The sequence below is a fragment of the Perca fluviatilis genome, chromosome 23 (genome assembly GCF_010015445.1).
Source record: "Perca fluviatilis chromosome 23, GENO_Pfluv_1.0, whole genome shotgun sequence".
Taxonomy (NCBI): domain Eukaryota; kingdom Metazoa; phylum Chordata; class Actinopteri; order Perciformes; family Percidae; genus Perca; species Perca fluviatilis.
Genome location: NC_053134.1, coordinates 19,746,159 through 19,772,719, shown reverse-complemented (window position 1 = coordinate 19,772,719; position 26,561 = coordinate 19,746,159). Strand labels below are relative to the sequence as shown.

Sequence of the window (26,561 nt, the reverse complement as noted above, 5' to 3'; positions counted from 1 at the left end):
TGACCATATGACCAGTAATTTATTTTTCTATAAATTAATTTGGGCAAATAAGGTAAAAACAGCCAAAATCGTTTTTGTAACATTTATCAGCTTTTGCTGGTCAATCATTGTCTTAGAAAATCATTGTACATGACATATTGCCTTTTAAAATGTATAACACAAAGTTTGCATGCTGTAGAAATGATTTGCATTTGAGTTACAACCACCTTCCTCATTGTGCAGAAAGCAGGTGAAGAATGAATTACCCTGTTTTTTCTCCATTGCATACAACATTTATTATTAATAGGCCAAGGACGATGGAGTCCTTTACTCGCTATTGAAAAGTATTGAAGCTTTCTGTAAGCCCATCAAAGTAGGAAAATAAGTGACACAAATGGGACAATAATGAGAAAAGAGGTCAGAACCAGGAGCTACTCACAGTACTTTATTTAACTGAAGTGTTCCGCATTGCTAAATCAAATACTACACCTTTATATTATACCTTCCTCTTACATTGTAACATCGTTCAAAAGCATGACTGTATATGAATATACTTAGGATGCTTATCTTTCCCTATTGATGTTTTACATAATGTAGCCATTTGATACAGTGAATTTGTTTCCGGTTGAATCGTCACTGAAGAATCTTAGCTAAAAAAGTTAAAATATCCTTTTATGTACTGTCCGTTAGTGCCAGTGTTGTGGAGTCAGCTCTTGTCAAACAGAAAACAGTATTCAGTCTAAATATTTGTTAAGCTCTCACCTGCCTGTGCATACAAACGCATCATTTGTAGAGACATCAGAAATGTGCCACCAGCCAAGTCTCTCTGTCATGGAAAATCTGTGTAAAATGGCTGGTAGCTTATTATATCTGACAACGGAAACAGAGCGTTAGCTCATAGTGCGGCTGTGCTGAACTTTAGCTGCTGAGCAAGGTAGGGTAACTTTATTTCAGAATGTAGGTTACTATAGAACAGTAAAAATCTTAGTCCTGGTCCCTTCTCCAAAACAACCTGAGTTTAAGCTTGAGAAAACTAAGCCAACGTAATAACCTGAGCTAAGCGTTAGCTGCCTGACCAAGAGGCTAATTTAGCAGTAAAACATATAACGCTAACTTCAACTAATTACCTACTTGCTAATTCTAGGTTTTGAGTAGGTACATTCAATAAAAAAAATGGCTAAATGAAGTACACCAAATATTGCCATAAATTATACTAATAAAACAAATGTTTTTTTAGTGTGATGTTGATACTTTAGTCCCAGAATAAAGTACAGAATTGTAATAGAGGAGCTACTCACTACTCTACTCTATATTCAGGAGGAAAAAAGAAATTATTTTGAAACTACACATTTTGCTTGATATTTGTGACATTTTCAAATTTGAAATTGGGGAGGACATACTGAATGAAGCTGCAATTAGCAGATATATATTCCTACGGTATATCCTGTGAGCACAGAAGGATATTGTTGCTTTTCTGGAAAGCACTTTGTAACCTTGTTAAGAAAAGTGCTATATAAATAGTGTATTATTATTATTATATTATTATTATTATTATTATTAAGCACATCTTTTTCCTTTTTACTTAATGCCATAATGCTGCATTGCTGCTGCTACAGTATATAGCGTTCTTTACAATTTAAGTGTAGAATTAGGACGAGTGGATAAGTCCTAGACATGTTAGGTAGCATGCTAACGAGCAGCTAAGGGGAAAAAGGCCCCAATATGGCCGCCAGGCGCAGAAGAAGGGAACATAACACAAGGGAACATAATCTGAAACTTTTTTTTGATGTATTGTTCAGTCTCACTGTCAGTTCAGGAGAAAAAAAAACATTGGGCACAGTGTCAAGCTTGGGGGTTGTTCACTGTGTCTCTAGGCAACAGTAAACCCTATGTTATTATTTCTCCATCGACAGCAATAAACTGAAAGTAGACTCTGGGCAGAGCTGCACTTTGCCCTGTCAAAACTTTTCCATTATATCTTCTTCTTCTTTTCAGCAGTTAAGAAAACTGCCTAATAAAGTTAATTTAATCTATACTGTGACTGTACTGAAAACACGGTTAAAGAAAATTAATGCATTTGCATTAACAGAAAATCAAAGTAAGGAAATCAAATTTGCTTTGTTCATAATTTATTAGTGGACGGGTGTAATGAGGTGGTTGCAGTGCAGGGATATTACTGCTACAGTACATCAGAGTTAAAAAGGTTGGCACTGGCAGCATTACTGCAGTATAAAAATGCAGTCATTTTGACAAAATTGAGGTGGGAATTTGCTGTGCTTGTTACAGTAAGGTGTTTTTCATTTTTGTAAGTGTAGGAGTCTTTTAGAAAAGAGACAGTGTGTCCGCTCACCAAGGTCAAGCCTCTAGTGGAAGTCTATTTTAACAGACTCTTTGGTCTGCTGCCATTCAATTTGTTTCACGGAGGGGGAGGGAGTGGGAGGGCAGGACGAAACGACTAAGACGATCAGAGTTTTTGGTCAGAGATGGAGATTTCTTGCTTCATTCAGTTTTAAACAAATTCACTTTGTACTCTTGAAAGGAAATCCGATGATCTACACCGCTGACTTATATGCCGCACAACAGAGCCAACTCATAACAAAGGGATAAAAGTCCAATCTCTGGATACATTCGAGCACACGCATCCAGGAGAACTACTGAGGTGGCACCATTGAAAAGAATATGCATTATAACTCACTAAAGGTGTTCATTTGCATTTGAAAGTGTCCTCAAGTGCAGCACAGTATACTGTAGACAGGAAAATGTTACGTCTCTGCTGGCAAGAGGCACTGCATATAAAGCACGGCAGAAAATCAGAAGTCAATTACACATTTCATCTCAGGTTCTGTTTATTAGTATTCGTTTTTCATCTGCAAGCCTCCAAACCTCATGTTTCATGCTTATGGCAATCATCTGCATACTTAATGTCATTCACTTCAGGGCTTATTCTGTGACTAAAGGTATACATTATACAAAGTATTGTCAGACTAAAATGAACAATTAAAACTTCCAACCACGGTAGACAGTTTCTGAGTTTCTTTTGTTCCAAAACACCCGTTTGAATCTTTGTTAAAAACTGCAATACAATGTCCCCAGTGGCAACGACAAACTCCACTATTCAATAATAAAAACATAAACAATAAACAAATGAAACCTGTAACAATACTACACCAGAGGAATTATTACAGAGAGAATTATCGTTATTGTTCCGGCCTAATGGAATTCCAGGAAATATTTTGGAGCTGATCATACTTGAAGCAATTATTTAACATTTTAGGTAATGCTTTCTTTTTGATAGTGAGATGAGAAGATCAATAACCGTCTCATGTCTGTGCAAGTACAGAGCTAGTGTCAAAACATGGTTAGCCTAGCTTAGCATAAAAACTGGAGGCAGGGGAAAACGGCTCAATTACACAATCGTATCTTGTTGGTTTAGCCCATGCGTACATGTAATGTGATTTTAGGGCGAGTTATGTGTTGGAGCTGATGCATTTGCAGAATTAAAATTCATTTCCACATTATCCAAGTTGTATTCATCGATTTAATTGGATTTTTCTTACAACCCTGACATATCACTGTATGAAGTAGTTACGCAGATCATGTTAGCGAATAATGACCCTATTACACATCCAGCAGACACAGAGCAATATTAGCAGTCATTTGGTGCCATGTTTCTGGCCACCTGACGAATGTAACTCCAATATTCACTCTCCTTTGAGCTTTGGTTTTCGCCAACTCCTGAGAGAAATACTGTATATAGCTCTTTAGCTGCTAAATGCTCCACTATGTTCAGTAGCTAGTTGCTAATGTTGTCTGTCTGCCGTTTGGCGCTGAGCAGGAAGAGTACAATGGATAGAGAGATATATTACAGATAGATAGATAGATAGATAGATAGAGATATATTACAGATAGATAGATAGAGAGATATATTACAGATAGATAGATAGAGAGAGAGATATATTACAGATAGATAGATAGAGAGATAGATAGATAGATTTTTTTAAATACGTCAGACAGTGCTGACAGTAGTTGCAGGTAGCTCATAAATGCTAAACCGCCTTGTAGAGCTGAGAGAAACTGCAGAGTCTGGCGATAATTCTCTATGGGTTTGTCATTACCAGTGCCCCTTTGCACATTACACATGGTCATTTAATCCATTGGTAAAATAAACATTTTAATTAGTGAGCTTTAAATGAGGAGCACAGGATTATCGTTTCTGGAGGTGGTCCACGTTGTTTTTTTTTTTTTTTTTAACCATGATAAGGCTCCCTGACCAAACCATAAGCATTGAAGTTAAAGATCATAAAACTGTCTCATAAAATCATTTTTATAATATGAATCATACAGTTAAAATGGTTTTGGAAAACCTAGAAGAAACGTAGAGAAGAGCTACCAGACCTCTATGTACAGAATACAGGCTGGATCATCTAGTTGTGTTGAAAACAGCTAAACAGACATTTACTTCTAAGAAAATATGAGGATGTAACTCAAACAGAAGATAGTTGGGTTCATGCAGCAGTTTTGTTGTATTTCTCCAAAGTAGCTAAAGACCTCCAATTCAAGGGCAGAATGTAAAATGGCCTCTAACTGTAACAAATCTTCAGCGCCTCGCTCTGCCAAGCACACAGCCGCACCAATGACAACACAGCACATTCAGGGACAATGAGATGTCATTTATAGAATTGCACCCTTATACAGCACCCAACAAATGATGCTGTAGTGCTCTGGCCTGCACTCTGTCACCAATGGTGCACACACACACACACACACACACACACACACACACGCTAAACAGCGGCTATAAATCCGTTGCCGTGAAGGTGCACATTAGCACCCACTGCTCTAATACAAGTACCTCAAGTACAAGTGTAAAATTGCAGGTCCATTTGAGCAACAACATAAACCTGACCATTATGTTGCTATCACACTCAACGTTTGAGTCTCCTTCCACACGTCTCTCCAGCTACCTTTGAATTCTCTGCTGAGTGGCGTGAAGCTACCAATCTTAGAGTCATGTTGCTGATGGAAAAATCCACCATAAAAGCGCAGTTGGGTCCAGTTAGTTGTTTGCTGTATTTTTCTTTCTCCTGTGGGAAAGCGGCTAAATTACATGATATTTCCAGCATAGCCAGTGAGCATTCTGGGAAATGTAGAATATCCCTAATCATAGCAGATAAAGCAGGTTGGGGAAAGCAGGGTTACAGTAATAATGACAAACTGCTTATCGGACAACGTTTTGCTAACCAGCCGTCCGTCATTTACACTCGATAACTGCTAAGCTACACGCCATCTGATTGAAGCTGATGTGAGGCGATCACCTAAGTCTTTTATGTAGACAAAGTCTTTTATCTTTTATGAGCAGTCAGACTCCACTCTCAAAATATGAGTGGTATAAATCTTGTCAGCTAAGACGATTCACGTATGTATTGTGATTTTTTTTCTGCACAGAATCGATATTTTTTTATGTCTTTTTTTTCAGCGATTGACCTAAATATTTTCTGTTTATATACAGTACGGCCAACAGTGACTACATCATATCCGTTTCCAGCTAAACAGAGCGAAAGCAGAAAATTCATGTTATGTACTTCTTTACAAATTAAATAGACTGACTTCTTCCACTTCTTAGAAAACAATTAATTTTTTAGAACCGTCTCATGATATATTGTCTCTGTATTATTCAACTTTCTTTTTTGTTAAAGAAGGAAAAGAAAATCACAATACCCAATAGTAACAAAACAATAGTTCTAGAATGGCAATAAATGAAAATTGCAATACAAATGGAATCGGCACCCATGTATGGTGAAAGAATCGAATCGGTACAAAAGCATATCGCCCCCAGTCCTAATATATTATGAGCTAAACTAACTTTGAGCTCTGCTATGATAAGCTAATTTTGTATGAAAATTTTTTAACCCAAAAAGTAATAGCAACATAAGCTGTCAAATAAGTGTAGTCAAGATTGTACTTAGTGCAGTACTTGTGTAAAGGTACTTGTGTAAAGGTACTACTGGATATCAGCCCATATGGTTAGTCCAATACCAGTTTTTCTGCTCTTTAACTGTAAAGTTGTAAGTTCCGCATCACTAATATAAATACAACAGGGTTAAAGTGCAATTGAAGTGCAATTCTTCCTTCCTTCACTGTGAGGATGTCAGACAACTAAGCAGAGTCAAGTTTTTCTTTAAAGTCAGTAACAAATGAAATGCAACATTAAATATCAATTTTAATTCAATTCTCAATAGATATAGAAATGAGAAACATTCACAAGTGGATTTCATGCTTCAGAGACCCAAATATCAGTAGATCTGTCTTCACCTGGTGTTTTCTCAAGTCATTTAAGAAAAGTTAAAAGACAACAATACCAATTGTTTGCAAGGTGTTTTTTTATATGTGCTTTTAGTCAGTATGAGACATCGTTTCCCTTGTGTTTATGTTGTCACTGCCTGTATGTCTTGATGATAGACATCTTATTTTCTAATCTTAGGCATGCGAGTCCTGTCGGTGCTATTTCGACTCAATCACTCAATTATGATTCTTGTGTGACACTGGGAAAATCTGGGCAAAAGGTCATGTTCGCCTCGCCAAAATAAACTTAATCACACAAATAATCTGAGAACCCCAATGAGGTTTGGCCAATCTATACGTCGATGAGGCAGGCAGATATGAGGCGGCAAATAAGGCGCAAACGCAGCTTGTAACATTGTACGCTCACGCCACACGATATCATGCCTCCTCCAGTAATTACCGCAGCGCTCCTGCGTCCCCCGTTTGAAATCGGATCGCTGTCTGTCAATGATAACACACTGTGCCAGATGGTGTACGCAGTGTGGCCACTTCATTAGGGAGAGGGTGTGCAGGGGAGAGGGTACTGTAGAGGGCTGGATTAGCCACTGCGGCCTGCTCTGCGGTAGAGCCGAGAGAGGCTTATCAAAGCCTGTTGGGGCAGCAGAGGGTCTTCACCTTCTGTTCATGTTCCTGCTGTAAGAGCCTTGTGTTGGGAGGAGGTGCAGAGGGAAACAAGAGAGGATTTGGAGACAGTGATCCTGGGCACATTCACAGCTGTAGTTTGTTTTGAAAAGCAAGAAGGATAAAAGCCTGTATCTCTTCATGATACGGGCAAATATGCATTCAGACAAGCTAAGCTATTGTGAAGTTAAACTGTGAGCTAGTGGAGCAGCACTCTCTTCCTGTTCTAGTAAATATAGCCCTTGTATAATGCTGTTCCGAAGTAGGGCTGGGCAATATGGAGAAAATAGGATATCCTGATGTTCTTGACCAAATACCTCAATGTCGATATTGTAGGGTTGACAATTGGTGCTTTAACAAAATATTTTCACAATTAGATCTACATAAGTAATCATCAATACTGTGGATATAATGTCAAAGTGGTTAAAGGAAAATAGAACATTTAGAGTAGTCTGGTAAGTTCAGACACATTACATCACTTTACTGTAAGGCAGCCTTTAAAACAAGGAAAAGACAACTTATGCCATAATGCATAATTACGATATCCAAAATCTAAGACGATATCTAGTCTCATATCACGACTTGATATAATATTGATATATTGCCCAGCACTATTCCGAAGATAAGAATGTTATCGGTTGAAACTACCGCTGTAATAAATTCCCTGCTCATGGTTACTCCTCTTTCTTTTTCCCCAGGATGAGTGAGCGATACACCCAGATCGGAAGTAAAGGGGCTCTACTAGTAATGGTGCTTGTGATCAGTGTCTGGGAGATGACCGTACCAACAGAAGGGGCTACAGGTGAGCACATTAAAACTGAATCTACAATTGGTTTTATCTTGTCTTTTTACGTGCCAATTGCTCTAACTTACCAAGTATACCAATGGAGTTTCTCTCTGTATACATACTTAATTATTAAACACTTATGGGCACAAACGCACATTCCAATGAGCCAAGCTAACAAATGGTTAACTGTCACCACCTGCTTCTGCTTTTGTGTGCAATTTGTGATAATCCCCACATACCCAAATATCTTCAAAATACCACTCAGAAGTTTTCAAAGCTGTTGTAGTAATTTGTTGGTTGAGAAGCATCACTAGCATATCGCCTGACAGACTACCTTGAGCCTCCGTTTACATGTGTTATATTGGGATGTTCTATTTGATTAATTTTGGCAGTGGGATAGAAGGATAAAGCTGGCGATATTCTGTATTTTCATTATTGCCAACACACCCCATGAAAAGACCAAAGCCTGATATATGTTATTCCTCTGTGCCATAGAGCTCCACTGTTGTGCAGAAATGATAAAAACTCGGTGACATGTTCTTTCATTACAATGAGCGAAAACACACACACACACACACACTCACACACACACACACACACACACACACACACACACACCAAGTTTACTTCAATCAATCCCACATGCACTGTCCTGCTACCCCAAATACTCCTTAAAGCGCCAAACATTTATTCATCCACAACTGAATATACTGTAGTCCCCAACAAAATCACTATTTACTCCTGTTCGAGTAACATTTGCTAAAACGTATGATGCCCAGCTTTTTTTAGTAAATAACTGAGACTTTAAAATAAAAAAATAGATTTACATCCACAGTTGAAACGAGTAGGCTTGGGGCTAGACTTGCCACGGTAGTCGGTGTTACCGCCATTATGCGGTGTTCGGGCTTACATCGATTAGACACACCGATTACATTACTTGCCCACCGCCCCCACTGTCATTTAAAAAAAAAAAAAGGAAATAAATCCCAATTAGTTTGTAACGGGCCTAATTTTCACATATCAGCGCCACGTTCATCAAATTAAAAAACTGTCTGAACCCAGCGTGAGGCTGCCAAAGTGGGCTCTGCAGCGAAAGCTCGACCGGAGAGACCAGAGATTTAAAGTTAGCACCACGGATATTGAGCACCATCCACGAATATCTTTTCTTGTAAAATGTCTGGTGTAATCAATGTTGTCACGAGTTTATTAACCGGTGGGAAAACGTCCTCATCGTGGCATCCCTAATTGGGTCTTAGCGCCACAGACAGGGTAGAGAACTCATAAAATATTAAGGAACTAATGAATCACTGGTTTTGGTCCTCGGCTAATGCCAGCCTTATCCGTATAATCACTTTCATCAGATCCATACATCCCAAAGTAGCTAGTAGGTAGCAAGCAGAAATTGAAAATTAAGTAGAAGCTTTCCATCAATCCAACCATTTTCAAACAATATCTTTTAAGGAGGTATTCCAGTGATTTAGTATTGCACTTCAGCAATGTTAGGAGAATCACGTTACAACAGACAAATAAAAGATTATGCAGCAGGGTGTGAGATGTGCTGACTTGTAGTCCATAGTGGGGGTCAAGCTCCAAAATCTTGCATCCTACATTTCCCATAACGCAAATCAATAGATATTGTCGTCAAAGGGGAAATTTGTTTCCAAAGAGTGTGCATTATGCATGCCTCCAGAACATAGACTGTACAATGTATCTATGTTACTACTCTCCATCTGTACATAAAGACATTATTGTGCGATATGTGATTAGCAAGCAATGGCAGCAAAGACTGCGTCTTCCCAGCTTAGTATTACAGCATAGTAAGTCTCGTTTGTTTTTTGTTCTACCTGTCTGAAAAACTCCACATGCAGTTTTGAATGCAGGCTTACTATACCTTTAGTATACATTCTCTAAACCCAGCATGAGATATCGCTTATGACATCATCAAGGGTTATTTTCTTAGACTTTGACAAAGATCCTCCAGAGCCAGAGAAGACAAACAACTGTTTTCACAGTCTTTATAACTACTAAACTGATACAGATGTGAAAAATCTGAGTTCCCCTTTGACATTTATTCCAGTAGATACAGGAAACAGGGAAGCTTTGAACGGCAGGAATTGAGGAAAACAAGGAAGCAGCAGAAACCTGATGACCATTGAAAGTTAAGCTGTAGACAGTGATTCTTATCATATTATATCATTTTAAAAATGGTTTAAAAAGTGAGACCATTGCGCCAGTCTTTCAATAAAGAATCAAAGTAAAAGACATTTTGGCTCAGTCAGTGGTCCCAGTCGTATCAGGGTGGCCAAAAGAGGCTCAAAATAAGGTCAAAGTTCTCCTCCACATCTAAACAAAAACAACGTTTCTCTGTCCACGAGCTTGTTGAGTGTCCAGCCATCTGTTCACTCAGCTCTGTAGGACTAAGTGGACTCGCCGAGGCTTCTTTGATTTGCTCACAGTGTGAAGCCTCAGCTCTCCATCCAAAACAGAGTGCCTAATGCACCAATGCAAGGACACATGCACAGACGAGTGCTGCCACAGTGGCTTCCACTTGTCGTATGAGGTGTTTGAAAAAGGAATTTCTCACCGTGCAGCATCACAGATAAAATGTCACAGTAGTAAAATGGGGAAGGGAGTAATTGGATCGAAACCGCTATTTTGAAGGTACGAGTCAAACTCATCTCCCCCTGCCTCATTAAAAGGGTTGGCGAGTCGTCACTCGTAAACCCAGGGAGATCAATTATGGCAAGTCAGCAACATTACAAGTAGAGGCCAACCCACGTGTTTCATCACTGGGTGCCCCACTGGCAATACACTGCCTCAGGTAATTGGTGGTGTACAGGCAGCGCCGCTTCCGGACAGGATGTCTATTTGTGAGCATGACAGAAATCACGCATACCCCTCTTCTCTTTGTCGACCAATTAGATGAGAGTGCGGCGCTTTGATGTGCGTGCCTTTGATTGGCAGCGATCCCCACTCAAGGCGGTCATCATTTCAGCAGGAAGTGGATCAGAATAATCTTGCGCACATTCAATTTCTCTCTGATAGCCACTGTAGCCCGTCTGATTTCCCCTGTGTTATTTCTGTTGCTGTAAACCTGTTATCAATCAAGGGATGAAATGAACCAAGAACACGTCCAAAGTAGAGAAAATTTATTTCTTCCTCGAGAACACAAGAAGAAGAAAACTAAGCCCCCTCTCTGACAAGCAGTGGAAATTTAGTTCATTTCAGTAAGCAGACAAGTTGATGTTCTAATGCACATATAAGCTTTCACTTCTTTAAATAACCGGTTTGTGCCAGCAAAGACGGGATCATATTTGCACATATCAAACATGTTTTTTTGCTCTCTGACAGTTTAGGAAATTCAGTTTTATTTTCCTCTCTAATATGTAAAAAAAAAGACAGTTTACTTTGCACTCTCCTGTCAGACAGTGATCATTTGCTACCGTGGATGTTTACAACACAAACCTAAAATGTGTCAGTGGTCATTCTGTTTGCCTTTGTGCTTGTCCTTTATTGACCAGAAGACAGGCAGATTAGAGAGAGGAGTCAGACAGGACTCGGTGCCAGGCTGGCTTGGCTCATAAATTGTGGGGACACCAGATTTATTTTCATTAGCATCTATTGTAATGGATCCATTGAGTTACCTGCTTATGTGCTTGTACATGAAACCTTCCAAATTCAACTTCTTCCTTTCCTTGTTGATTCTTCCTACTCTTTTAAAGAAAAAAAAGGGAGGATTTTTTTTTTTTAAATCACATTTCCTACTTCTTGGATACATTTGATGTATTATGGGATTTTGAGAATAAAACGTTTTGCACCTTTTAGGGCACAAAAATGCATGGCATCCTGAGAGGCTGTGCGAGTATTGATAGAAAGTAAGACAATTCATGCTTTATTACCTTCCAGAAGTATTTAGTTTAAGGTACATTAAAAGGTGCCGTAGGTAGGATTGCGAAGATCCAGGACTTGGCCAAAATATTGGAACATCGACAACTTCTTAGTCCCTCCCCCCTTTACGCTAAAGCCCAAAACGGTCTCCTAAGCCCCTCCCCCCAGAAGGGAGAATGAATGCGCGTGCATGAGCAGTGATTGACACGCAGTTAGACATTTTCTTTTTCCAATTCCCTATAAAGTTATTTATCTCCCTACCACTCACATTGATCTTGAAAAGATTAGCTTGGCTGTCTACACACTTCCAAGGACAATAGTGTAGTTAGTGGCTTTGGTGAAAGAAAAGGAGTAAAATGCAAAGACTAAAAATGTTGAAGAAATGAATGCAACAAAAAGACCCTGACATAGTCAACAGGTCGCTGAGCATATATTTGACATTTCAATTTGTCACCGATATGCGAGAGTAGAGCCTCAGTTAAGTAGGTGACATGCATTAGCTTACATGAACTCGCACTTAATCAGTTCAATGGGAAAAAAAATGTCTTGGATTGTCAGCCCTTACTCCCAGATAAAACGCCAGATGAAATATTAAATGAAGTTAACTGTTATACAGTAAGATGAGCTATTTAAATTAGCTGGATATATGGTTAAACGTCATTTGCTCTTTCCTGTGCATCGCTGTGTGTACTTCGTCCAAAGCAATCCCCACCAAATGGTCCCAAAACGGTCCCAAAAGAACCAAGCAGGCATGCCTTGTTGCACGATTCAAATTTTCTTCAAAACTTGCCATCTTTAGCGTGTAGCTTGCTAGCTCGAAGATCGTTGTTTCAAGTAGCAAAGGGATTTTGAGAACAGCAACACACAGAGAGCGGAAGCAGAGGGACAAAGCCTGACATCCAGCATGTCAGGCTTTATCCTGGAAATGTACTTCTTTTGATCCAGCCACATGTAAAGGTCTACTTAACATCATCATAATCAGAAGAATGGCAGGGATACACCTCCACCTGGCTTTAAGAATGCACCATATCTCTGGGCAGAGCACCTTCAGATTTTATGGTTGCCCAAATGGGTGTCGAGAGTTTAAATTCTGACCTTCAAATTATGCTAGTGTGGGATCCCTGCAGACACATTACAGCCTTGGATTTCTGTGTCCACAATGGCAAACCTTAGCAAGAATCAAAGTATGCAGGTCGCTAAGGGGAACTGGAGCCTGAGTGGAGTGAAATATATTTGATGGTTCACACACAGTATTTTTAGACCCTTAGCTTCTCAGGTGGTATTTGTGTAGTTTCAGTTTGCAGTACAGTAGAGGTGCTTCCCTTACAGTTGTAAATGCTGTGTGATGCATGAACCTCTGTGTCTGCCTTACTGTACAGTAGATCTTGTGTTCCATGCATCAAAGTTTGTTGCTTGCTCTGCACCTTAGACTTTCTGCACTTTGTAATAAAAATGACTTATATGATTGCATAAGAAGGATCTTGCCAAGAAAGATAAACACTGCTTGCACCCCTGAGAGAGCAGTAACTAACAGCCAGAGACACTACAGGAGCCCAAAGTTAAACATTACAATCAATCCACATGCTCAGTATTTTACATCGTTTGGCTCCCTGAATCAGATTTGTAATTGTGGCTGAAAGACAGATCCTCATCTGTCACTCTTCTAACCTGCTAGCAACAAAGTAACAAATAGTTTGAGGGGAAAATCTGTTCGTCTCCATTAACATAACAATTACACACCTCGTTATGTAGGTTTGTACAGAGGGAATTGCACTCAGTGAGATCATTTCTCTATACGAGAGGTGGTATTTTTGGCAGCAAACAATCAGCAATGATTAAACTATGATTCATGAATGATACAAAGTATGCATCATTTGCCGTTTCTCCTCCGTCTCCAGAGACCAACATATAAAAGCTTCTCAAGCAGGGTAATTTCAGAGAGAAATGGCCCATCACTACTACTCGCTGAAAGCAACTTTGGTTCAAAGGATTCATGCCGTCTAATAGACAGCATCAGGTGTTGGGAGTTCAGGTTAGTTCTCAGGAGCGGATCCAAATTTCATTCCAAGCAGCTTTTGGAGTTTACTTTAACTTATACAATTTATTATCGTTTTACAAAAGGGACAGACTTCCTCTGCTGGTTGCCTGGCAACCTCACAGTGACGTGTCATGTCACACTTGTCATGTTCTTTGTAAGGTATAAACACATGAGCTATAACGTGTTAATTGGTGAGCTGAAGAGGTGCTGGGAGGTGGATTTTGCTACCAGGCGAGAAGTTTCCCCCTCTTTCCAGTCTTTATGCTAAGCTAAGCTAACTGGCTGTAGCTTCACATTTAAAGCGAGGGAGTGATACAGATCTTCTCATTTAGCTCTCTGCCAGAGAGCCAAAAGGCAGATTTCACAAAATGTCGACTATTGCTTTAAATTTAAATGGCTTAATTTTTTCTGCAAATTCAATTTCAATGTAGTCACTGCACAGTTAATAGACTTTAGACTGCATTGTCCCCAAGGGGAAATTCATTTCCACAGCACTGTACACATCAGACAACAGTGCATACAGTAAACAATATAAAATGACAGACAACAGAACAGACTCAGGCCTGTTCAGGAAAAAGGCAAAGTACCAGCTAAGCTTAGTGTGTCTTCACTTACAGTACTGCAAAAGTTAGTTGACATTTTCAGCTCTGAAACAAAAATTAAGATCCAGCCTTAGCAATGCAACAAGAAAACAGCATGGAGAGAGTGAGAGTTATCACCAAAACAAAAAACAGCTGATTTCTTAAAGTTAAATGCAAATCCTCCTTACTGTACAAATAATCAAAACACCACACAAGCTGTGTGTCCTTCAGTGGAATATGGTGACAACGGGTTGGGGTGCAAAACGCATGACAGCCCAGCGGTTTCCCACTGGAAGTCACCTTTTTCTGTTAGTGACCAATTTAGCTAGCTTGCTAACTTACAATTAGTAAGTTACACATTGGATGCGTTGCACGAGCGTGGCGTTTCTGTTGCGTCTCAGCTGCGTGGCGGCTGCATGGATTTTTCTGTGTCCTACACACCAGAAGCGTGTCTGACGCGGCGCTGCTCCTGCTGCTAGGTACAGGGAGGGATCTCGGGACATAGCGCCGACAGATTCAAACTCTGAAAAATGTGTGGGCTGTCTGTTTATAACAACTGTGTAGCTGTAAAGAGCCTATATAGCCTATCTGATTTTGGACCGTCACTCAGAACACACACTACGTTGTTATTGTAGCCTATCCTACCCTTTATATATAGCCTACTGATTTGATTAAAGCAAGACAACATCGGCAGTATTGACTGCAAAATATGTTACAGAATATTTTGTTCTGTATGACAGGTGCAATATTTGAAAATCTTTTCTCTGAAATTTTTTATTACATTTATATCTACATTGATGTCAAAACCTTGAGACTTTCAAACATCAAGAGGTCATTTATTAATATGCATTCGTGTCTAAATGACATATAAACATATTTTCCTATTCTATTTTGCCTGGAAACGCTTCCAACACGCTTGCATCTCGCGTGAAGAATAGGCGTCGGTTCAGTCCAGTGTGTAACCGCTTAGCCTTAGCCGCTTGCTCAAAGAGCTACTGTTGCTTACTAGCGATAGCATTTCTCTAGCTGACTGACGTGTTAGGTGTTAGTTTAACACGTGCCTGCAACCTGAGAGCCTTGCCCTGCCTGATGAGAGTTGGACGTCAGGATCTTTGAATACTTTGCGTTTCGCTGGCGTTGGGGGAACTGGTTGACCTATTTGCTTTACAGAAGTCAATTCAACCAAACAAGGCAGATATGAGAGCAAGGCCAAAGGACATGAGGACAGAGATGGATAATTATTGATCATGTAACAGAAAGTTGCTTGGATTCCAAACGACAGCTATAGACAGAGGTAAAAGGATTTTTTTTTTTTTTACTTTGAGATAAGAGCACCTAGAGCAGGTAGAAGAGGAAGGGGATCATTTATGAAGGACAGGAGGATCCAAAATGTCTTTTTGTCAGAGTGATGCCTCAGTTTTTTTTCTGTTCTTCAGGTTTTATAATATCTTGTAATATATGTACCACTTAGCACCTCGTCAAGAAATCATTGGCATTGACGTACACCCCGTCAACAAACAGCAGATATACCTTAGCCACACTTACCAATTGTCTATTTTAATGGAGGCCAAACAGGTAGATAATGGCCCGAAACCTTATTATAGTTATTAGCCTTTTAAAAGACAACGTAATTGTTTATCGACGGAGTCTAACATGAACCCACAAAAGTAAAAGATAAGACTACTTGTCTGAGATAGTTAACGGTAATTATGTGTCATATCGGACACTTTTCTGTGCAGATATATTGCACTAAGAGCAATTCATGCTTTGTTAAATTATCATGTATAATTACTATAACCATGCTATTACAGTAATAGTTGGGTCTGAGACTGAGCTATGTATGGCCATTAAGACCCTAGGAGATTGTGTCAGTCGGCTTTTACTACATTAAATCAGTAGACGTGTCAAAAGTAAGCACTTACTTTGCACTCACTAAGTTCTATGCTCCGATTAGCCGTGAAAAGGCAGCATTATATTTTCAAACAGGTTTCTCCTTTTGGTAAGATGATTTATGCTTCGCCTTACTGGATGTGGGTTTCTGAAAGCTCACACGTGTGATGCAAACAGTGCTTCTTCCTTTTCCCAACACAGTCTGTTGATGAGTGTCATCAAATCAGACCTTCTAACTCAGTGGAATGTTTTACAGAAGGATAAGTTGAGTTGCAGTTGCAAGAGATTTAGTATACATCTGTCTCCAGCAGGTTTGAGCTAGAATGTAGACAATTACGCTGTTTTTATACTCATGTCTTCAATGCTTGCATCAGCAAAGGACTAGTGTCTCTCGGTTTGTGGGATACAAAAGCACATGAGCAAATAGCACTGAAAACAATGGGCTGTGCACACATTGAAACAATAATTAAAAGAGACATTTTTCTTTTTCTTTTGTGCCTCTTTACTTCACATAATTTTGTTTCCTTTACCTGCAAAGCAATGTAACAAGCCTGAGGGCTTTTGTTTGGAACTGGCATTTCTCTTGAAATGCAAATTCCCTTTTTACTCATAAACCGTACAATCACGTGAAAACAAAACTGTAGCAAGTCATCCGGTAGGGTCAGGTCTGATTTTCATACATCCATGAATCACATTTGTTTCCTTTTGTTAAATATTTATTCTGAAAATGTCTGTGTTACTGGATGTGGATTTATATTCTCTTTCCCCCCCCCCACATGATCCTATTTTAGAATATCAATTAAAAAGGATGGTGACAGTGTGAAAGATGATACGTAGTATCTTCACCTCTCATTATACTTTGTGCCATTATTCCCCAAAACAAGACAGTCACTCCAGTAGTGTCAAAATTGCTATTGAAAAACAATTCCCTGAACCACTTCTCTTGAAGTGCTACCCCCGATTTTATTTTTCTGGCTGAAGAACAAATAACTTAAACCTTTATACTACATCAAAATGGCTTCTCAGGAGGCACTGATTTGCAGTTTAGAGCTGCTTAAGAGGGAAATAAGTCAACAGTAGATAAAAGACAAAAATATTTTTTTTCAGACAAAAGCAAAACACAATCCCAGAAGACTGAAAAAAAATGAGCAGAAATAGAGACAAGAATTGTGTGAAGGAAAGTTAATTGGAAGTAGAGGATTAGTTGTTTGACTTTTTTGTGCATTTGGTTTGGATAATGAAGTGCTTTGATGTTTAGCAGATATAATGTGTATCATGTTCACCATCTTAGTTTTTAAACCAAAGTGTGGGCCAATTGAAATTTCGACCTGATGATGATGACAAGTCAGGGGATGGACTAAGTGTGTTTGTGTGTGGAGCAAATGTTATGGTAATCCATCAAATGCCTGAGACATTTCACTCAAAACCACAAATGTGTCACTAAAGGAAAAAAATCAGAATGATTCATTATCTGGGAACCATTAATGTCTTTACAAAATGTAGCCAAATGGCAATCAATGTGAGAGTTAAGAAATTTCGGTCTGAACCAAAGTGGTGGACCGAGTGACCCAGATTGCCTTCGAATAGAAGGTCGCCATCCAGAGAGCCACATTGAACGCATGACTAAAAGAATCTGTCGGACAAAAAGCAAAACCATTTCAAAGAAATTTGTGAAATGAGCACAAATTGTGATGTGTAGATTATGTGAGATGGACAAGAATTATGTGACGAAGAAATATGAAACAAGCATTTGTTAGTTTCAGAAAGCGGCTCAGTTAAGGCAACTAAAATAATAAAAAACAAGGTTATGGTTTAGTTTAGAGAATTAAAACTAACTTTGGTTATAGTCCAGGCCATGTGAAAAAGTGTATGCCAAAACCTGTAGTCACAAGTCGCACAATTACACAGGCTCAGCTGAGTTAAAAGTACAGTAAATGTCCCACACAATTTCTAGTAAGTAAATATTATGTCCTTCTCCTGAAACCTTTCTAATTTTTCATGCATGGATACTTTTATTTATTTTTGGCATTTAGATCCAGACAGGAAAAAGGGGAGACGGGAACAATATGCAACATGAATCCTGTTTTGCATGCTTGTCTTTTGAAACTGTGAAAGACAACAATCTACAAAACCCCAAAGGCAGCAGCAGCATGTCCAGGGCCAGAGGGATCCTCTCTGTCTCTCCGTCTCAGCGGCAGCGCAGCAGGTTTAAAGCCGGTTTGCAGGACAGACTTATTCCCGAGTGAAATGCTTTTCTCTGTATCTGCTGGCAGGGGGAGCCGAGTAGGAATCCAAGTAGAACTCCAAATCCAGTCAGAAAAACCACAGCCTCAGTGTGAAGCGTGTCTTTTAGAGAGAGATACTGGCAGCACTTCTCTTACATCTGAAGCAGCTCGGCTTGCTGTGTGCTTGTCTTTCATATCTTCTCTTGTTCGGGCCAGAGCATGAGTAAGCATCCTGCTACTTCCGGGCAACTACCTGCATTATTTTTTGATATATGAGGATTATAATGGATAATAAAAGGACAACTTTCCTTTCCTGTCTATGTCTTTTAAAAAAAATGGATTCTATCATTTTCCTTTTCACTTGTGTATTCCAGCAGCAGCCATCAGTGAAATGTTTGATGCTATGCAATCACAGACCGTCGGTAAGCCAAAAACAGTGTAGTGGAATACAGTACAAGATTCCCACTGAATGCAGTGTTTTTTCGAGTTCTAAACAAAAAAGGTAACAGGTAAATCTCTGAGGTACAGTGTTGTTCAACAGTTGCACAACATATTTGTCAGATTTAATATAATTCCGTCTCAGCAGAGCAGCTGACTCCATCACTGTTAGTCTCAGTAGTTGCTTGTTAGAGCAGCTGAAATGTACTGCTGTCCACCGACATAACACGCCGAAGTGAAAACGGAATTAACTGGGTTTGCTTGAGCCACAACAGTAGAGACAGTTAGGACCAGTTCCACGCAGTCATTTCAGATTTACTGTTTACTGCAGCAGCGAGTATCTCAGCAGAAGGACACCTCAAGAAAATGTCACATGCAATTAAAAGAGAATGGAGCAGCTCAGGCTCTAAATAATTCAGACAATGGAGCGTGATCTGGAAATTGGCTCCAAATACTGCAGCGCTGCACTTTCCCCATCACATATCTGACATTTTTTTTAAGGCTGCTGCCTGTTGTGGGAAATCTGAAACGTTATCAGTTCCAATCATTACCATCCCATACTTCAGATATTATTTATTTAAAAAGGTATTTTTTCCATCAAATACACTGATCAGGATGAAAATACTGTTCCTTATGTTTGCAATGCCAGGTCCTGAATGGTTACCTCCACTACACTGCTTAAAGCTGCTGCTAGTACTACAAACCCCAATTCCAATTTAGTTGGGACGTTATGTAAAATGTAAATAAAAAACAGAATACAATGATTTGCAAATCATTTCCAACCTACAGTATATTCAATTAAATACACTACAAAGACAAGATATTTAATGTTCAAACTGATACACGTAAGTGGCAAGACCGAAAACCAACAGTGAATGCCCCTGACCTTCGATCCCTCAGGCGGCACTGCATTAAAAACTCACATCATTATTTAAAGGATATTACCACGTGGGCTCAGGGGCACTTTCAGAAAACCATTAGCAGTTAACACAGTTCGTCGCTACATCTACAAGTCCAAGTTAAAACTCTAGCATGCAAAGCCAAAGCCATATATCAACAACACCCAGAAACACCACCGGCTTCTCTGGGCCCGAGCTCATCTGAGATGGACTGCTGTGGTCTGACCAGTCCACATTTCAAATTGTTTTTAGAAAACATGGACATCATGTTCTCCGGGCCAAAGAGGAAAAGGACCATCCAGATTGTTATCAGCGCAAAGTTCAAAAGCCAGCATCTGTGATGGTATGGGGGTGTGTTAGGGCCCATGGCGGTAACTTGCACATCTGTGAAGGCCCCATTAATGCTGAAAGGTACATACAGGTTTTGGAGCAACATATGTGGCCAACCAAGCAACGTCTTTTTCAGGGACGTCCAGGCTTATTTCAGCAAGACAATGCTAAGCAACATTCTGCACGTTACAACAGCGTAGCTTCGTAGTAAAAAAGTGCAGGTACTAGACCGGCCTGCCTGCAGTTATGACCTGTCTCCCATTGAAAATGTGGGGCGCATTATGAAGTGCAAAATATGACAAAATAAGGAGACCCCGGACTGTTGAGCAACTGAAGTCGTACATCAAGCAGGAATGGGAAAGAATTCCACCTACAAAGCTTCAACAATTAATTAGTGTCCCAAACGCTTATTGAGTGTTGTTAAAAGAAAAAGGTGATGCAACACAGTGGTAAACATGCCAAAACAAGTCATATTTCCATTCAGTGTTTCTTACCAAAAATGTATTGGGTGTATTTTCTTCCTCAAACATTTATGAATGTTCTTCCTTGCTTTTGCTGGCCCATTGCTTTGTTTGTTGGGTGTTCAATTGGCGATGATGATCGGCAAGTGTGTGTACAGTAGCACTACGGAGCAACGTTTTTCTAAGGGCATGACTGCGAGTTATCAAAAACTCCACAGGGTATCTTTAAGACTTCAAATTTATGATAGAAAACCTGGGTTACAAATTCAGAGTGTGGGGTTTTAAATATGTGGGCATTTACCAGTTAGGGGTGGTATAATGAATGATGCTATGGAGTTGCATTATGGGAAATTTAGGTTACAGTGTTTTTGGAGGTATACTTTTTGAGGTTTAAATACGGATAAAAGGAAGATTCTGAGTGAAACACTAAACACTTTTATAGGGTCACTCCACTGATCTTACACTCAGTCTACCAGGCATGGGGAGTGCCACTCAGTCTGTGAAAACAGTTGTATAATGTCTCTTGAGCTTTAAAATAACCCTGATGTCATCAGAGCGACCTTGGCCTGCGAGTACAAATTTGTAAAAGAGAGGGCTACACAGTGGAGGTGTATGAACAAAAACTAGCATTCACCCTCAAAAACGTTAAATAAAAAGGTACTTTTAAAAGAATAAAGCACATAAAGAGAGGAAAATTGAACCCTCTGTAATAAAAGGCCCCTTTTAAGAAAATTGGTAGTCTGCTCGCCCTGGTAATTCTTTCATTATTGAGACTGATGAGGCGGATGCAGAGCAGACAATAGAGACCCAAGAGAGATATTCTTATGGGACTCAATCCAAGGCCAGCAGTGTGTAGACATAACTATTGCACCGCCGGTGGAGTGTATCCTTGCTGATTATTTCATCTTTCCTGTTGTTTCTCCAGCAGCGCATCATGTCCGAACAGGCACCTGCGAGGTGGTGGCGTTGCATCGCTGCTGCAACAAGAACAAAATCGAGGAGCGGTCGCAAACTGTGAAGTGCTCCTGCTTTCCCGGGCAAGTGGCCGGCACCACCAGGGCCGCCCCGTCATGTGTAGATGGTAAGCTCCGGCTGAATATTTCATGGGCTATCTTCTTTTTCTGTTCCTTTTCTGCTGATGCTCCATTTTTTTTTTTTTTTTTTTTTTTTTTTGTTTTTTTTATAAAGAAAAATTAGGGGGGGTTAAAAAATTTTTTTTTGTTTTTTTTTTTTTTTTATTTAAATATATTTTATTATTAATTTTAATATTAAAATAATTAAAATAAAAAATAAAAAAAAAAAAAAAAATTAAAAAAAAAAAAAAAAAAAAAAAAAAAAAAAAAAAAAAAAAAAAAAAAAAAAAAAAAAAAAAAAAAAAACAAAAAAACACACACAAAAAAAAAATTTTTTTAAAAAGGAAAAAAAATAAGAAAAAAAAACAAAATTGGCATTGTTTCTCAATAAAAAAATAAAAAATATAAAAAAAAAAAAAATCCTTTAATAAAAAAATTTATTTTGTTTGGGAAAAGAAAAAAGAAAAAAAAAAAAAAGAAAAGGAAAAAAGGGTGAAAAAAAATTAAAGCTAAAATAAAAAAAAAAAAAAGAAAAAAAAAAAAAAAAAAAAACCCCCTTCTTTATAAAAAAAAAAGAAAAAAAAAAAAGAAAAAGCCGCATGAAAGGGGTGGGGGAGGGGGGAAAAAAGGCCAAAATTTGGGAAAAAGGGGAAAAAAAAAAAAAAAAAAAAAAAAAAAAAAAGGGGAAAAAACAAAAAAGAAGAGGGAGGTGGGGAGGAAAAAAAAAAAAAAAAAGTATTGTTAAAAAAAAAAAAAAAAAAAAAAAAAAAAAAAACACCCCCCCCTCCCTAAAGTTTGGGGGGGCTTTTTTTTTTTTCCTTTTTTTTTTGCAGGGACAGGGAAGATGGTTAAAATTGATGGGAAGATGGATGGAGCCAAATACAGGACCATTCTGGAAGAAAACCTGATGGAGTCTGCAAAAAGACCTGAGACTGGGACGGGAGATTTGTCTTCCAACAAGACAATGATCCAAAACATAAAGCAAAATCTACAATGGAATGGTTCACAAATAAACATATCCAGGTGTTAGAATGGCCAAGTCAAAGTCCAGACCTGAATCCAATCTAGAATCTGTGGAAAGAACTGAAAACTGCTGTTCACAAACGCTCTCCTTCCAACCTCACTGAGCTCGAGCTGTTTTGCAAGGAGGAATGGGCAAAAATGTCAGTCTCTCGATGTGCAAAACTGATAGAGACATACCCCAAGCGACTTACAGCTGTAATCGCAGGTGGCGCTACAAAGTATTAACTTAAGGGGGCTGAATAATTTTGCACGCCCAATATTTCAGTTTTTTATTTGTTTAAAAGGTTTGAAATATCCAATAAATTTCGTTCCACTTCATGATTGTGTCCCACTTGTTGTTGATTCTTCACAAAAAATTACAGTTTTATATCTTTATGTTTGAGGCCTGAAATGTGAAAAAAGGTCGAAAAGTTCAAGGGGGCCGAATACTTTCGCAAGGCACTGTAGGTGTATATGCGTTCCAGTAATATGCCCCAGTGCAAAACATTTGTGTATCCCCGACACAAGATTATGCTCAAGGGTACTGTAGTTCCATTTCATGGGACATTTAATGCAAAACTACATAAATGATGATGCTATTATAAATCCCAAGTAAATCCTAACAGAGGTTCAAGTGGGTTATATAGGGTTATGGGCGAAGCTTTGTGACTAGTATCTAATGACTAGCAAGTACTTTCTTACAGTATCTTCCTTGAACTTGCGCTGCAGAAGCAAGCACCCGGTTCCCTTAATTTGAGGCACCAAGTGCTCAACAGCTTCCCGTCTCCACCTTTTTTTTTGCCACGTTACAACAGAGACTACAACGCACTTGGCAAAGACCCGCCCTAGTTTGCATCTGATTGGCTAACTTGTTTCATTGGTAGGTGGAAGTTCGATGATTGGTTAAACCCAGTGCATCAAAAACAAATTCCACGTGGACTTTTTAAATTTATTTATTTTTCTAAAATAGTCATACGCCAGAAATCCAGCACCAGGCCCAGTACTTAGAGTACTTGCGTTAGTTAGAGCTGCGTACCTCTCATATGATTGGTATGTGAAATCAATTGACTCGAAAATATTAAACCGCATGCAAGTTTTTGTTGTTTTTTTTCCCCTCACGGCCGCACGGTGCCGGAATACTTTAAGCCCTGTGTACAGTACTGATGGAACTAGTTGTTTGAACTAGAATATGAGCAGCAGCAAGTAGTACTATGTTGGTAGCCTATAAAATACTCCTGGAGTGATAAAAGCAGCAGTGCAAGTTCTTCAATTTTTGGTTATCTTGTCGGATTCTATAACATATTAGAGTGACTGACGTAACCATGTGATTATATTTGACTGTATGCACCCAGTCAATACTGTCTGCTGAATCCAGCAGCCTTACTAAGAGGCTCCTAAGGGCTTTTCTTTTTAATCACCTATGAATGAAGGTGAAGCTGCCCACTGCCTGACTGTAAAGTCAATGGCCCACAGGGTCTCTTAGCATGCTAATGTGTCAGACCCCCAACTCAGCTCAAGTGGCTGCTTCACTTTGGTCTGAAAAGCGCAGGTTTCTGGCTAAACTCTGGACCCAATCGTGTTTGACCTATTCCTTGACATTTTAGTATTGACATTTTCTGCAAATTAGAGCTGTGAGCCACTGGCCTCAGTTTAAAGCTCCACGGTGATCTCAGAAAAAAATGTTCCGCACTTAACCTTTTAATTATTCTTTCTTCTGCAACCAGGGATTACCTTTAGCTCCTCTTTATATGAATCTCCTCTTTATATGAAGACAGAACATCAGACATCAGAGAAAACCTGAATAGATTTCAATGCATAATTCAAATAAGTAGCCACAGAAAGTACCTGCACACTTATACTGAATTAAGTTTCTAAAACAAAAAGTGTCTTGATCGCATGAGGACTTCCAAAAAAGCATTGTCCTACAAGTAAAGAAAACTTAAAAAGCAAATTTAAATTTAAATGACCATATCACGAATGGGAAAACTGGTGTGCATTGGCTGAGCCATTGATTTCTTACAGAGGGGGCAGTGCTTTCTAACTTATAAGAATCACTAACTGGGTGTAACACATGGCACAGGTTTCCACTCAATGTCAGATCAACATTTAACCCTGGAATGTACTGTAGTAGTAGGACAGGTAAAGTCCAGTGGATGGATTCATTTCAACCTGATGTACTAGATGAATAAGACATTACTATGGGGACAATAAAAATGAAAATAAGTGAAATGCAGAAACTGGAAAGTATTATATCAACAGGGATTCTTAAAAGGAATAGTTTGGACAGTTAAGGCCCAGACAAACCGACTAGACGGCCGACCCTCGGCAGAAAAAGCAGTTGGACTGATCAGTCTCCCCAAGTTGGTCAAAAAAGCTGATTGGACGAACGCGTCACGTGGGTCTGGTTTCTCCGGAAATTCAAAGACAGACTGTCATTGCGGCTTGTTCAGAATATGATCTCATATTGTACTAAAATAGTTATAGGGGCTCAGTGGTAGAGCGGTCGCCTGCCAATCGGAAGGTTGGTGGTTCGATCCCTGGCCCTGCAGTCCCATGCCGAAGTGTCCTTGGGCAAGACACTGAACCCAGAGGTGCCCCCGATGCTGCACACCCGGAGTGTAAATGAATTAAATTTACATCCACAGCGTGAGTGTGTGTGAATGGTGAATGGTTCCTGTACTATGTTAAAGCGCTTTGAGTAGTTGTTAAGACTAGCAAAAAACGCTATATAAAAACAGTCCATTTACATTTCACCAAACGTGTTTCTGAAAACATTTTAAGCGAGAAATAGGACGTGCAGGTGGTGAATCTGTCTTCATTTCAGATCGACAAAGGTCAGTTTAAAAGATTTTCATCAGATTTTGAGAGACTCTAGTCACGCTCATTCCGGTCCCCGTTTCTGGGTTAGCACTCTACCAATCAGATGGGTCATTTGAGTCTGACTGCAGGCAGTGCCCGCCCCGCTGATTATACATGTCAAATTGGCCAAAATGAAGGCCGATGGCCCTTCGGACAACGGCATGGAACACACCGAACAGACTCGAGTCACTGACTTGTGTGCATCCCTACTACAAGCAGATGGTTAGCTTAGCATAAAGACTCGAAGTAGGGGGAAACCGATAGCCTGGCTTTGTCCAAAGGAAAAAAATCCACCTACCAGCACCTTTAAACTCAATAATTAGCACATTGCATCTCCTTTGTTTAGTTTGAAGAAAAACTTAAGTGTAAAAACGACAATGTGTCGGACTAATTATTGGCTGGGACCACATGTATACAGTATAAAGATGGATAAATTGACAGCTCCCCAAAAGTGAAGTCAAAACATCTGGATCACCCCCTGGTGGCTGGCTGCAGTATACGTCATAAATCCCACCCCCTCCATGTTAGTGGATGGGACATGGGCCAACATAAAAAGTCGGAAGTACACGTCACATACATTTTTCCCAAAGATGGGTTCTGTTAATGATTGACAGCTCTGTGGGCAGTACTTCTATGCTGCAGCTCCACTCTCTGGCTGCGGTCGAAAAGTAAAAAAAAAAATTACCTCCTATGTCCTTTACTAACCACTTTTCCTTAACTCCGATGGTAGACGTCATGAGGTCAAGGATGGATGTGAAGGAGAATTCAAAAGGAATTAGGAAAAGACAAATAAAGCTTATTATCATTATTGGTTGCTCACGCTTACCCTCCTGTCCACTCATTTATCCACATGAATCCCGATTAAAAAGGATAAAAATAATTGTTAAATGAATGCAAGATAAGCAGAACGTGTAAGGCCTACAAATCTACTGTACATATATAAGGGTTAGATTGTTGCGGGTTGGCTACAGAAATACATCATTCATGAGGACAATAGTCTCTAAAGTGTAAACGGAAATGACCGCTGCTGCTCTGCTGTGCGCATTTACGCACGAGGACAGCAGTCAGTAACTGCTTTGATTATTACTCAGGACGTTTACCACTGGGTTTAAGAAAGAGTGGTTAGTAAGGACATGTTTTTTTTTTTT

General features: G+C 39.3%; 2 protein-coding genes across 4 annotated transcripts in view; one reads left to right on the top strand and one right to left on the bottom strand.

Moving 5' to 3' along the window:
- Window positions 1-26,561, bottom strand: part of LOC120553210 (small subunit processome component 20 homolog) — a 176,476-nt gene that overhangs the window by 35,693 nt on the left and 114,222 nt on the right. The gene's annotated exons all lie outside the window — the stretch shown is intronic.
- LOC120553212 (chemokine-like protein TAFA-2) overlaps window positions 1-26,561 on the top strand; it is a 73,690-nt gene that overhangs the window by 34,036 nt on the left and 13,093 nt on the right. Inside the window, exons 2-3 of one of the 2 annotated variants that reach the window (XM_039791390.1) lie at window positions 7,641-7,744; window positions 21,408-21,560. In XM_039791390.1, the coding sequence (XP_039647324.1) occupies window positions 7,642-7,744; window positions 21,408-21,560 (256 nt within the window). In that variant the 5' untranslated portion in view covers window position 7,641. Of the gene's footprint in view, window positions 1-7,640; window positions 7,745-21,404; window positions 21,561-26,561 lie in introns of both variants that reach the window. The other variant, XM_039791388.1, reaches the window with a different exon arrangement.